General features: G+C 40.2%; 3 protein-coding genes across 5 annotated transcripts; 2 read left to right on the top strand and 1 right to left on the bottom strand.

The window, feature by feature from the left end:
• Nucleotides 1-216: 216 nt before the first annotated feature.
• LOC132263707 (uncharacterized) lies at nucleotides 217-6,325 on the bottom strand. Its single transcript, XM_059763623.1, has 4 exons — nucleotides 6,215-6,325; nucleotides 1,705-1,834; nucleotides 1,336-1,458; nucleotides 217-1,262 (listed from the first exon to the last, which is right to left on the bottom strand). The coding sequence occupies exons 2-4, from the start codon at nucleotides 1,828-1,830 to the stop codon at nucleotides 1,068-1,070; spliced, it is 444 nt and encodes a 147-aa protein (XP_059619606.1). The 5' UTR covers nucleotides 1,831-1,834; nucleotides 6,215-6,325; the 3' UTR covers nucleotides 217-1,067.
• Nucleotides 6,326-6,851: 526 nt separating this feature from the next.
• On the top strand, nucleotides 6,852-11,390 carry LOC132263799 (leucine-rich repeat-containing protein 15). Of its 3 annotated transcripts, none has more exons than XM_059763787.1 (2): nucleotides 6,852-7,435; nucleotides 10,188-11,390. In XM_059763787.1, the coding sequence occupies exon 2, from the start codon at nucleotides 10,200-10,202 to the stop codon at nucleotides 11,388-11,390; it is 1,191 nt and encodes a 396-aa protein (XP_059619770.1). In that variant the 5' UTR covers nucleotides 6,852-7,435; nucleotides 10,188-10,199. The 3 variants fall into 3 exon arrangements, with proteins under 3 accessions (XP_059619770.1, XP_059619768.1, XP_059619769.1); XM_059763785.1 differs by lacking the exon at nucleotides 6,852-7,435 and adding an exon at nucleotides 8,363-8,608; XM_059763786.1 differs by lacking the exon at nucleotides 6,852-7,435 and adding an exon at nucleotides 8,876-8,925.
• A 2,012-nt stretch (nucleotides 11,391-13,402) lies between these two features.
• LOC132263802 (8-oxo-dGDP phosphatase NUDT18) lies at nucleotides 13,403-14,632 on the top strand. The gene has a single exon (XM_059763788.1). It carries the CDS (start codon nucleotides 13,403-13,405, stop codon nucleotides 14,408-14,410), a length of 1,008 nt encoding a protein of 335 aa, XP_059619771.1. The 3' UTR covers nucleotides 14,411-14,632.
• Nucleotides 14,633-14,657: the final 25 nt, after the last annotated feature.

Here is a 14,657-nt window from a genome sequence, read left to right on the forward strand (position 1 = left end):
CTTTTCATTTCGATATAATATTGGTGTAAGACATTGTTCAATTTGCTCCTCTCTGTATTTTATTTCAGATGTTTGAATTTCGCCTAAAGTTCCCCACCCTCTTTCTCCGTGATTCTGTTGTTCTTCGTCAAGACATCGCGAAAAAGTTATCATTTGAATTGTTCTGAACAATGTTGGGTCTCGTCGCACTTGACTGAGGAGTGAGTCAAGTTCTTTCCCAACAACTTATCCCACGATGAGTAAAATCATCTTTAGGTTTTCCAAAAGTTTATATATTGCTTAAAAATTAAATTTTTATTATATACATCATCTCACTTTTAGTCAATATATTTCTCCTTCTTTTATCCCACACTTCTTCATCTCTCACGTGTTTTGTTTTATTTTATGAAATAATTTTCCATATGAATAGGATGTCACTAATTTTATCATGTATTTCATTCTCATGTTTTACATATTAATAAATATTTGTGTTGCACATTGGTTAGTATTCTATTTCTGTCACATATTGTTCCATTGTTTGTCCTCTCATTTTTTTTATGTATATTTTCATTTTAAATCTATTTTAAGTTATTTTCTAGAAGACTTGATGATTTTACAATAACTTGATTAGATGGGAGAGAAATTGATTGGAAATCACATGCAATTAAAAATATATTAAACGCTTTATTAGTTTTTGTAATCTATTCCATGAAAAATTGAGTGTGAACCACTATGCGCTTTTCAGCCATTAAAAACTCTGATGCAATTCAATTAAAAATGGGCGTTGATGTGTAAATAATGATAAATTGGAAATCATTTCCAGCAGCATGAGTCTCAAATCCCAAGCTAAACTTTTATCCATATATAGTGTGTCTTCTCTGTCTACAAATCATCCCACTATATAATGAGAACTATTCCAACTATTTATGGAACACTAATATCCTTTTCCAAGGGGAGCTAGTAGAGTTGACAGGACAGGTCTCTAATCATTTCGGGATGGTCAATATAATCATTTAACATCTGATGTAGCAATCTCTGCGGGAGATTCGCATTTGACATGCGGCGGGAGTGAAATTGGGACACAGGGCTTAAAATAAACTTTCCTTGTGACTTCTGTACTCATTGTACATCACTGGAATATCGTTATCAAGACTGCTGAGGACGACTTTCTTCGTGGGGTTCGAATCGGCGTCGAAATCCATTTGGTGTTCATACACGTAATCCGGTGGCACTTCTGCACGCTTCTTGCCAATCGTCTTCAAGATTGCCCTATTTATTTCAATCTTCAGTGGCGGAAGAGAGGAAGAGTTGAGAAATGTCTCGGGATTCAATTTAAATTCCTTCCAGCAAACTCACCTGTCTGTTATTTTCTCGCATCTGTCTTCTGGCAATCTCCAGCAAAAGTCTCTTCCTCAGGACATCCAGTGGATTCACTATTGATAGAGATGCATGTCCTCGCTTTGATGCCTCAAATTTATCCTTTTCCATTGTTGCGAGAAGCATGGGAAGAAACGAGAAACAATAATGTTAACTCTGATGATGTTGAATCCTGATGTTTAAGGATTGGCAAATATTTGATTTCCGTGAGAAGCTTCCAACAAATTTCTTCCATTTCTCTGTCATTCATTCTTAATGCTTCCCAATCTACGAGTCTCTTCTTCAATCAAGTTGTTCAAGCCTTAATAATAACCATAAAATATTGCATTAACATATTTTGCAACATACCTGCAGAAGCTCATTCCCTCGTGGCTCATCGCTATATTGTAAAGTTGCAGCTGGCGAAGCCCGAATACTTTGAGTGAAGCAAAGCATTGTTGTTGCCAATGTGCAGAGCCACAGCGTGGCTTTCATATTTCTGTTGGATAAAAACTTTGGGTAAACGAGAAAATTTTAAAAGATTCTCAGGCATTTCGCGTGGGATGCACAAATGGATGATTGTGGTTTCTGTTTACCGTGAAACTGCTCAAACAAAGCCTTTATGCCAAAGTCAATATCAATGTGTTTATATGATTTCTCTTGCAACATTTTTCCAGGCACCAGACAACAGGTAGGAATAAAACTGCATTCCACCTTTGGAACAATTTCTCCTTTCACAGAATACAATTCTTCTTCATTCACCCACCCTCGCACTCGCCACTCCAGGCGAAACTCTGAATTGTGTTGCGTGGAATTAGGTCAAATTACACCCTAAATTAAATTCTTCGCTATATATCCTTCGCATTTAATGCGCCATGATATCCAATTAATGCCAATAATTGAAATAAATATGTCTATGTAGAATGCATGACCTTACTCGAACAGTCAGCTTTTATGTAGAACATTTGAAAATGCGTGGAAATACATATATATATATGAAATTACACATCCGTTCAGTGAATTGGAGTAATATTTACCTGGTTCTCACTGATAAATGACTGATTTCAAAAGTGTGTACCTACATGTCTTTTGAGAGCAAATATTTATGAAATGAATAATGAGAATGTAATACACGTGAACATCAATTTAGCATGCGTATTATAATTATTTCATTATGTTTACGGAAAAACAGAATTGACTTTTTCCTTTCGGTAAGAGCGAGAAATGCTGGCTTTCGTGACCTGAGCAAGGAAAATACTTTTTGATGCATCAAATTGTTTGTTGGAAAACATGTTCTGGAATATTTCAACATTCATTCGACAACAAGCATTGCGATAAGTTCCCATGCAGAGTCTCATTATTTTCCCGACAATTTTATCGTATTCCGTGCATATGTCAATGGCTGAGAATAGAAAGGAATGGACAAAAATAGCTCGATGAAGTAGTGATAAAGGGAAAACTTATCACTACAATTAAATCAACAGAACACATGACGCGCGATAAATAACGTCAAATGGATTTTTCTCATTCAACATAATCACCTACAAATATTTACGAAAATTTGATTTGGTTGTTGGGACGCATTCGGCATTAATCGGGATTACATAAATTGATTATTAACATTGCGCCATAAAGTGTGGGCTGTAATGTGAGCTTCGAAGCGTTGTCTTAGTTGCAATTTTCCCTCTTGCACTTGACAGTAACTTAATTTTCAGTTGCAATATATGCAAGTGCAAGGGTAAGGTCTCCACTTAAAATCTGCTTTGATACTTGACCCAATAAATCGCCCAAGACTATATTTTCCCTCCAGCAAAAATGCTCAAATACATATGTGGTGTGAGAATGGGGAGAATTTTGCAAACGCTCGCACAAGCCAAACATGAGAAATTGAGTTGAATTCACTATGTGTATAATATGTAGTTCATCATATGCCAAGAAGATATTAGATTATATTGTGAACTGGTGATTTGATAAATTGACGACTTTGCGAACTGAATAGAGTCTCTAGTTGTTTGGAAAAAGAGAAGTGCTTGATAAAGAAAAGGCGGAAAATTATGCGAAGGCAAGAGCAATATTTGAGCAAATTATGCCTTGGAGCACAGTGTGAATAAAGGGACGACCAGAGTTTTTTCACGGAGCGTACAGAAAAATGAACACTCTTGCGAAGGAAATATTTTGTCATTAATTTCGTAAGACTTTCCTTTCTCTATCATCCCCAGCTTGGCACGAATCCCAAAATATCCATCTGACTTTTTCATAGGCAAACACAACGAAATTCCCTTGAGCACATTTACCCCTTCGTGATTTGATGATGATGGTAATAAAATGTTGAATTTGTGTACAATCCACGTGGGGGCGGTCAAGAGGATCAAATAGGAAAGAGGGTTTCGTTGTGTGTTAAATAATGTAAATATGGGCTAAACATACGTCGTGTACCTGTTCATAAAAATGCCTGAAGCCCAAAGGCAGGCGGAGTGAGCCACAAATTTACACGGTTTTACTGCAATAGCATTTTTACTCTTGCTTATTATATCGAGGGTATTCTCTCTAGAATTCGAGGTTGATTTTATCTAGGAAATTGAGTGGTCTTAATAAACCCGAGGCAACTTTTGACGCCGAAACAACCTCTCTTGTGAATTTTATTCCAGAGATTACATTTAACGGTTATATAGGCAATCAAGGTAAGGGTGATGACAGACAGATAGGTGGGAAAAGTTCAAATACATTAAGGTATAGTGGTCATTTAGACGATACTAAATAGTTTATCGATAAGTTTTCTCTCCATTAGAGTGTGTGTGTTATTAATTTATTACTCTTGAACAATCGAAAAAAGTATTGTCAAATATTTCCATGTACAAACAAAAATCTTCTGAATCTCTTACACACTTTTCAACAGAGTCTCGAAGATGGCAAAAAAGTGTTCTCGGAATTTAACTGAGTCGTGGAATGAGGGAAATTCGAGAGAGAGAGCATGAAAATTGTCGTTTAGGAGTTTTACAAAAAGAGATAAATGACGTTGGGGCATATTTAAAAAGGTATTTAAATATTCTCTTCTGTTGCGTTATTATGCTAAGAAGCCATCCCTCCAATTCGCAAGTATTTAGGGGCTCATTCTTTGAAATCCTCACCCGCCTTACAAATTGTCCCGCTCGACAATTGATTGTGGAAGGTATTCATTTTTCTCGCAATGCCTTCGACTTTGGAATGATGGCAGAAAGGATGGTAAGAGAATTTTAATGCGAATATTCTAAGCTATCATTTTGCAATTTTCAACGTGAGGGTTTGCGCCTTTGTACCATCGTCTGCCGCAATTTGCTAGGCGAACAAGATGTTTCATCACTGAAATTGATATGTCGGAGTTCAAAGAAGGGCGAAAAAATCAACTTGTTGCTCAATATTATCGAATTTGTGCCCAAAATATTTCCTTTTCTCCCTTTTTTTATTTAACTCTGACGTCGTCTAATCGGACTAAAATGAACTTCCCACACAATTCGCCAACAGCGAAAGCAAATCGATGCCTTTCTACATTTATATTCTAGGAGAGAGAGAGAGAATCTCAGGGATGTGCTCCACCCTTAAGCCTCTCTCTGTGTGATCTTTCTAGTATTTAATTACATTAACGACTTTTTTGTTGAAATAGGAATATCTCGCCGCGTCTCATGCAAATCTCCACCCACATCGTCAACGCTTTGGGTACGAATTTTTCGCATTGATTATATGGAAATGTTGTCTGATTGATTGATTTGAGAATGGGAATGAAATCAACGGACAGGAGGAGGTGCCATTTTAATGAAATTGCCACCCCGAAAGGGTGGCGAAAGGTGATTGTGATTCCCGCATCGCATCACCACAGAAAATCCACCAAATATTTGAGGTCTCGTGAACTGAATTATTGAGCAAACCTCGGTGAGTTCTCACACAACATGTAAATGAAGATGTACTGGACGTAATAATGAATATTGAATTAAGAGTGGAAATTAATTACTATCTCTGGGCCACGAACGCACTCCTCTCGGCAAACATTTCATTAGACGGGGTGGTCTCTTGCGAAAGGGCACCCACTCATGCTTTAATCTCGGCATTAAAATTAATTAGAGGAAGCACATAGCGACGCTGCAATTGGTCGCTTTCTCTCAGGATTTTTTCCATGTGATTGAACTAATTAGGAATTTATAGGAAATTTTCCCGAGTCTCCAAACATATTAATGTGCGTTTACGACTCTTACTCTGTCGTAACTATAATAGCAACGCGATTTTCTACTTTATTGGCAAACAAATGTGTAAGAAAGTGTAGAAATCTGATGGAAATTCTTGAAATTAAATTTCCCCTCAAATTCTTAAATCACGAATTCACTGATATATTTTTTTATAATGTAAATATGCTGACTTGAGGCATAATGAATTCACTGCAAAAAGAACGACAGAAAAGAATGATTTTTTCAAAAGCTGAAAGGATGGAGACACCAGAGAAATCGTTTAAGCAAGGAAAATGTTTCCTTTCCACATTTCATCTGCACTTGACACTGACTCCACAAAAGCAGGTTATTCACAAGAGGGTTTTCTAGAAATCAGACAGAAATATACATAAAGGATTCCAGTTTTGAACGACATTGAACTCTTTTCAAAATCATAATGGCTCCAAAAAGTATATCAAGAATAGAATTTGCGTCGCTATTATCGTCACATCACCGTAATTGGAACATCAAATTTTACTATCTCGCGAATGATAATTGTGATATGGTTCAAAGACGGTGAATCACCGAATGTTAAGTCATTTGTGAAAATTAAACACCCACTGATAAATGTGATTCAATTGCGAACAGCTACAAGACTGGAGAAAAATTGTAACAATGGAATGGAAAATAGTCACTTCACTTACGAGCTGGTGTTATTGAAATTTTTCCACACAGATTTTATTAATCCAAGAGAGAGTGCGGTCACTTATCCCGAAAATGCCAATTTGTACAGCCTCAACCTCTTTGCCTCAACGACGAGAGCGCTTTGCACCATTCAACAAGTTGATTTTTCAGCGACGGTCTTCGGACAAATCGCTCCACATCGCATCGGGGGCATCCTTTTAAATGTCTGTCCACACGGGTTAGGAATTTCTGAACCGGCGCAGTTTTCTCATTATACTCCATTGAGGAATCTCCCTCCAAAAACTCTGATAACCTGCTTTTCGAACACTGGCGCACACAACTCTCACCCACGCACATATTATGAAATATATCGCTTTTCTTTGAAAAATGTCTATAAAATTATAGTGGATAAGCTGAAGATATTTATTGTGTTAATTGTAGTTGGAAAAAAAGCTGCGGTACAAAAGAAATTTGTAAAGAAAAAATTATTTTTACCAAGTTCTGTATATACTTCATTCCACATTTTGTTCAAATTATTAGTGATGCTATTACCGGAAAGGGGGCGCTCAGTCCGAGAACATCGCATCCATAAAACATAGAATTTTGTGGTGTTGAGTATGTGTGTGTGTGTGTTTATGTGAAACACTTGATGTTGCTTTTATTATTGTTTTCTTGAATGATTGAGCAGCATTCAAAAGCCAAAATTTGAGTATATTTCTAACAATTATGTAATTATTAATATTCCCTTGCACACAGTGCAAGTGTACACCAAGTGATAGTAGTAAAATAAAGCAATAACAGCGTGAAATAATGTAAATTATGTCGATTGATTGTGACACCGGTTCATCAACAATTTGCAACAGTTCTTCCATCATTGATGCATTCAACACGTCTATGGCCCGGACGGAGGTCTGAATTAACCTACGAAGCCTCCGTGCACGTGGTGTGTTAAAGCTATGATCTCGTTGAAGTACACATTGCATACGTCGAATGAACCAAGAACTTCTGCTCGGATTATCCATGATGGCGTTCCGGAAGACAACCAACAAAAGTGTCTGTATGCAACAGTGCGACAAAGCGCCCCATCCGCTCTGTTGCTTCACTTCTTGCCTCTGCAAGGACTCGAAGAATGTCTCCAAATATAGCAATTGCAATGCCGACAATTGGAGCAGTCTTTTATCAGCAAATATTGACGAACACTTCGAGACTTTCTCCTATTGAACTGACATGAATATTCGAAGGTAAAGTTGACTAACAAATGTGGATTGTTTCTAATTTGATATTTATTCTTAGAGAACAGGAAATGAGATTACAGTAGCATAAAGAAGGAATTACAATGTGATTGAATTGTGATCTCGCTGGTTTTAAAAGAAAATTCTGTTCTTTTGGTTTTCGTGAATATATTTGTGGGGATCCTTGCAGAATGGTTACCTTCTAGAAAATAGAAAATTAGGATAAATTTAAGCACAATACTACTCATTGGGCACACCTTTGTATCGCTCTTATCGGACTCCACAGCGCGCATTTATGGGCGCCAACTATTGCTGAAATTCAATGAGAGAATCAGCAATAAATCACGCCAAAGAAGTTAGTCATTGTTCGGAAAAGTGAAACAATCGCGCAATGTGAGCCCACCTCGTGCTCCACTCCGCTCCAGAGAGCCCCTCTCAGGAGGAGGAGGAGGAGGAGGAAGGCATGAGGAGACGGCGAAAAGAGCGGTGAATTTCAATGCGAAATGTATAGTGCTTTCCATTGAGGCTTCTCTTGGGCGCCTCGGTGTTGGTTTTAGACTCTCGAGGTTCACGTAAGCACAGCCACACAAAACCAGTCTCCAGCTCACACAGAACCGAACTCACCATCAGCGATCCAGTCACCTTTGTGAGCTGAGAGGCGGTCTATCCATTGCGCGGCACTCTCATCAAAATTTCTCCCAATTTCCCGAGACAATAGGAAATTGCAATAGTTTTGCCAGTGAAATTCTGGATGTATTTTTGCCGCCTTGGGCAATTGTGCGGTAGAATTTGAGTGTTTCCGAAAAGGGGGAAAACACCTCAAAACAGTGCGAAGACGTACAATGGAAAGGTGTGTGTGCTTGATCGTTGATTACTTTTGTGGACTCCTAATTCCGGTTTGTTGATTTTGTGACTTGTGTGGCGTTTTTCACTTTGAGTCCCATCGCCCTGGAAGCCCCTCAGTGGGAAGTATCAAACAAATGATTGCTGATAAATACAATAGTGCTCTATAAGTGTGAGAAATGGACATACCCATTGGGAATCGAGCAATTACACATTGAGCTGTTCGGGCCAGCTATAGACTGAAAAAAAAATCGCGATCGTCTCCCGCAGACACGCCGCTCATCAACATTCTCCATTTTTCCGTCTTCACATTGCATTGGGAGCACTTCTACACAACGGGTGAGTAGCAACAACGAAGAACACCCATTCCATCTGCACTGTGAGTCATAGAGACGACTGAGAAAAAGAGGACAAATGAGACAAATAGACCTTTTGTAGAGGTTCGGCATAATGTGGAAAATCTTTAATAATTCATCGAGAAACACCTTTGTGACATTATTACCAAGGTTGGATACTAACTGTGCACGGGAAATCACTTGTAGTGTGCACAAATTATCCTGAAAGTGGGAGAAAATGGGCCATTGAACGTTTAATATCGATACAATTAGCACTGAAATGTGGAATAACTCTAGCAAAAGGTGCAAAAAATCTGTGGGGTAAACAATTCATACGTTCCTATTGAATAATCTATCCAGATAATAGCTCAATTTTGCTCTTACTGTGGCACTGGTGGAATTCCAGAATGAAAACATGTCTATATGTATTGAAGATTGTTACCTCTGTACGTGTTTTACCTCACCGGAGAGCGATAAAAGCACCTTTTCACGATTGTATTTTCTCACATTTTCGTGCCCGTCAGAAAGCATGTATTATATTTTTCCATTTGAGGGTCTCTCATGCAAATTTAACGAAGAGAGAATGGATAAAAAATTACAATTATGCTGTGAAAAGTTCGCCAAAAAACCGTGAAAACACTATAATTCATGTCCTATTTGAAATATTTGTTAAAACTTCTGCAATTGAAGAAATATAAAATACAACGCAACACCGTTTGAGCTGAAGTTTATAAGAGATATAAGAGAATCACAATGGTGACAGTGTGTGTTTATTTTTGTACGGAATATGACTTACTTTATAAAAAGACTGACAAGTGAGAGATGATATCAGAAGATCAGTTTCATGCTTGTGTTCATAATATTCTTATAAAAATAATGATAATTTCATACATTGAAATGATTGAGAAATCTTTGGAGAGCGTAAAGAACAGATAAGAAAGAAGACATGCAAGAAGTATTACAATTATGTGTTCGTATATAAAGGTGAAATTGTACAAATTTACGTAGATTGTTTTGCAAGAGAGTAAGAAATTTGCATTCAGTGGAAACGGAAAGAAATTTAGCTTATTCCATCGCGTCTGTAAAATTAAAATATATTATTTTTCCGTGTCAGTGGCAGAATTGGTTGAGTGATGAACTCAAATAATATGCATAATTAGGTGATGTTTCTGCATAATCTTTATTATAATTTCTCAACGTTGGCAAAACCTAGCGGTATTAATAGTTTTTCTAATGAAATTTTCATATTAGATGCACCATATATGTATATTAAAGCGTTCGCTAGCGGTGAATTTTAAAGAAAGTAAGTTTTTTCGATTGCATAGAAAATGTGAAAAAGAAATAGGATTAAAATAGTGTCCCTAAATCATAGTTTTGTGTTCTTTCTTCTCCTCACTCACAAAAAAATCTTATTTTGGTTAAAAGAAATGCGTGATCACGTTTTTTTAGTCATAGGAAATTTATTTTTGAAATCTTTGTGATTTCCAGTGGAGAATCATTGGCTTTGTCGCTCTTCCTAAATTTAGATAAAATTAAATGCTACAACACACAGTCTTATGTACATATTTGCTCTCACTCGACAGGCAAAAACCATCATGCGCTGGAAACTGCTGCTGACTCTGGTGCTGCTGAATGTCTCGAGTGTCTGGAGCGGTGGCTGTGGGTCGGTTTTTAAGGGAAAATGCTCCTGCGGATATGGAAATTACGACAACAGTCGTCGCTACATAGTCAACTGCACGAATACAGGATTCAGGGATACTGCAGTGTTGGAGAATCTTCCGCCCGAGACCGAAGTGGTGATTTTCACGGGGAATCGCATTCCAGAGCTGCCATGGAATGTTTTTGGACAGATGAATGACCTGGAATCCCTGACGATAGTTGATATGTCCAATAATGGCATTCAAGAAATCAGAGGGAAATCCTATCATCACGTCTCCAATGTTCGACGCCTGATTCTCAATCACAACAATCTCAGCATCTCGCGGGACGACGATGATTTCAATCATCACCATCCGAGGGTTTTCTCCAACTTCGTCAACCTCACGGAACTCCACCTGACCAATGCTTTCGCGGACAACACATCGGATCAGCTTTCGGAGGATCTGCACGACATCTTCGTGAACAGTAATCTCACGAAGCTGATAAAGCTACATCTGGAGCAGAATGAGATCTCATCGTTCCGGGATAAGCGTGTGTTCTGCGATTTGCCAGCACTGCGTGATCTTCATCTGGGTGACAACAGTCTCAAGGAGCTGAACTTCAATGTGATGTGCTTAAAGCACTTGCGCTTTCTGGATCTCGAGCGGAATAAGTTCGAGATGGTGAAGCCACGAGATCTCGCCACTTTGGACGCTCTCCAAGCACTGCCTGGACGTGAAGTTAATCTCGTGGTGGATTTTATGTACAATCCCTTCCACTGCGACTGCTCAATCAGTTATCTGAACGAGTGGCTGCTGCAAACGAAGGTGGATGCCAGGAATCGAGACTATTACACGTGTCGGCGCAATGGCAAGGACTTTGACACGGAGGTCATCCTCAGTCTGAAGATTCAGCGCTGCAAGAATCAATCGCAGAGCACAAGGACAACATCTGGTCACACGGCGACTCTGGTCTTTCTGCTTGTGGTGCTTTGCTTTATCCTTGTGGGCCTTGTGGCGGCTCTGATTTACGTGAGTCGCGATCGTATCAATCTACGCCGAACGCTCACGCCCATGCTCAGCAATGTGTCGAAGAAAGTGCAATACACTTCAATCAAAGACGAGGATTGCCCAGAGGTGCACGTCTAGAGGCCCCAAATATTCACAGCTTGATGTTGGTCAATCTGGGGCACAACACTGAAAATTTCTTTGAAATTCAACCAAAAAGCAACCATAGTAAAGATATCAAAGTTACTCCTAGAGATGAATTTGATACACTCTGAAGTGGTTCTACGAATGAATATTCACGGCGGAAATGTGCCATGTCAAGTTAAGAATTTACTTTAAATATTATTTAGTAGAAATATTTTTATCTAAAAATAACGTTCATAACTCTTTTGGCAAGTAGAACGCAATAAATTTTTTTTTATAATAATGTTTTTACTGTATTTTGCTAAAAACTGTGATTATTACGAATTAATTCAGTACATTATTGTGTCTTGTAAGCATTATGAGAAATTGACTTTTAAAATTTACTTAATAAAATGTAGGTAAACATTCTAGAATCTCATCTCTGCAGTTTGTCCATTCTGCTTTCCCGCCACTTTTCGTGCGCATGTGATTTTGCAGATGTAGAGCAATCATATAATAAAAAGGCCCTGTCAAGTTTATCACTTTGCTCTCTGACCAAAACATATTGGTCTCTGCATCTACTCCCAGAGCTATTGCGGTGAAATGGAGCGAAATCAGTCGTGTGCTTTAATAACAAGTTGAAATAGCATTTGGAGACCGTCATCGAGAGCCACCAGGTAATTAAACTAACGGTAAGGCGAAAATCTCACGTTGGGGAACTCCGACAGAAGTGGAGTTGGAGAGTTTAGCAATGCTCCTCGGCATTTTACGAGGACCACATTCCAATGGACTGCTGGATAGGTGGCAATCTAGGTGACTGGTATGCAAAGTTCTTCAGCAGTATCGCAGACCATGCAGCTCGGCTCCTCTGTCCATTGTCTTCCGTTTGCTATTTCGTTCCGCGGTTAACTTGACATTCCTCCGCTGCCCCATTCACGTTAACCCACCAGAGTGGGCAACTCACTTGCGAAATTGCTCTGCTGCTGATGATTTCCAAGAATGCAAAACATATGCAGAGAAGCGACCTGGGCAAAAGGTCTTAATTTCTATTCTTCTCCACCACTTGAGGATTCAATGTTTCGCGAAATTTTGTCTCGCAATCATGTTTGAGAGTTCTTTTGTTCTTTTCAAATAGCAGAAATTCAACAAATAATTTGTTTTATAATTCCTATAAGTGGTCAATTAGAGATTAATTCATTCTTCCTTGAAATTATTCAGAAAATCATAAATTTATTATAAATTGATCTAATGTATTTTTTTGAATTCATGTGTGACAACAAATTTGGCCAACTATGCTCTCATCGGAGAGGAATTTTTTAAGCATTCATCAGAGCTCTTCAGGTGTTTATTGAATATTGAATGAAGACACAATTTTAGAAGAGAGTTCAGCAATTGCAAAGAACTTGCCCACTTATTGTGAATCATCTGCAACCCACGTGAAATGTTGAGAAAGTTTCTCAAGCCTAACCAGCCCTGAAGTTCGGAACCTGAGACGCCCCTTTTGTGTTACACTTTCAGGCAGCGCGCGAGCATTAGATGTTCCTGGATACGTCCCATGGTAATCAAGATTCAAGGCAGCAACACACAGACACAGCAGAGAGCCAGCCAAGTGCTTGTGTTCTGCGTTGCTGAATCCGAAAAATCCGTCACACCACAAACACCAAGGCGGGAGTCGCTGGAGGCCCTGCTCGGCACTGCTCGAGTAGTTGAGCGGAGAGAGTTGCAGAGTGTGGTTGGACTCGGAAGAGACACTGAGGAATTTGAGTGAACTCTTAGGTGGCTATTAGGTGGATCTGTGTGATCAGCTGCGGCCGGGAGGCGGAGAGCGGAGAACCAGTTGAGAGGTCGTGAGAGATTTTGTGCAAACAGAACACCTGAGATCACCGAAATTAGAGATTCGTCACCGAGTGATCGTCTTGGCGGTGCCCTGGCATGGTCCGACGCTGTGGAATGTTTGCGACTCTGGGGAGTGTCTACGTGTGCTAGAGAGCATTAGCAGGTAATTGAGAGGCAGCGAACGCAGTGAGGAAATGGAGGTGCATCTGTCGAATCTGATGGGCAAGCTGAGCATCGATAACGGTGCCAGCGATCTATGCGACTTTTCATTGGCAGAGCAGAATGCCCTGAGTGAGGCGCACGGCATAACACCCAGCACCAGTCCCGATTACCTGCCCATCCTGGGCAAGACCGTCAACTACATCGTGGCGTTCGTCCTGGTCAATGATGCCAACGAGATCCTCATGATGCAGGAGTCACGGGAGTCTTGTCGGGGCAAGTGGTACCTGCCGGCCGGCCGGATGGAGCCTGGCGAGAAGATTGTCGATGCAGCCGCACGAGAAGTGCTGGAGGAGACAGGCCTTATAGTGGAGATCACGACACTCCTGCTCGTAGAAACTGCCGGAGGCTTGTGGTTTCGCTTCGTTGTTACCGGCGACATTGTGGGCGGAGAGCTGAAGACGCCCGAGATGGCAGACAGTGAATCTCTGCAGGCCAGTTGGGTGGCGGACGTGTCGAAACTCAGCCTCCGCAGCCAAGATATTGTGGCCCTCATCAATTACGGCCGCCTCTACAAGAGCACCATCTCAGTGGCTCTGTGGCCACGCGCAATGTTACCCAAGCCGAAGGCGCACACGAAGAGCCACCTTAGACTAGTGCTGGCCATCCGGAAGCGCGCCACCAACAGATTCCACATTCTCTACAGCGAGAAGCAGACCTCCCACTATCCCACTGTTGAGATTCACCCGGAGAGGAGCATCTACTCCACGCTGATCAAGTTCATGAAGGAGATCTTTGGCGCCGACTTGCCACAGCACAAGCCCCAAGGGCTCTTCTCCGTCGAACACTCGCCCTCGGAGATGGCCAGCACAGCCACAGACGGCATCTGTCTCACGCTCCTTGTGCTCTTCCGGCCGCCACTGGAGGAGGTGTCGCTCATTGGCAAGTACGTCTGGGAGGAATTGCAGCCGGAGGCGAGCCACGAGCTGGAGAAGCTCATCACCGCCAAGCACGCTCTGATTGGCCTCAGTGTGCTGCGATAGGTAGTCCAAGTCCACGAGACGCGTCCAATATTTTGATACCAAAATAGAGATGAGAATAAATTGCATGCTCTACGTCCTCCACAGACAATTCCCCTTTTACCTCTTCCACTTGGATATTTGAGCTAATTCAGCCGAATTATACCGTTCTAGGTGCTAAATGCATATTGAGAATACTCTTTGTAAAACCCATATTCGACTGTTAAATAAAACATATTAATCGAAGCACAATTCTTATTCACAAAAGAGA

This window comes from Phlebotomus argentipes, unplaced genomic scaffold (assembly GCF_947086385.1).
Source record: "Phlebotomus argentipes unplaced genomic scaffold, Phlebotomus argentipes genome assembly contig_39, whole genome shotgun sequence".
NCBI classification, from domain to species: Eukaryota; Metazoa; Arthropoda; class Insecta; order Diptera; family Psychodidae; genus Phlebotomus; species Phlebotomus argentipes.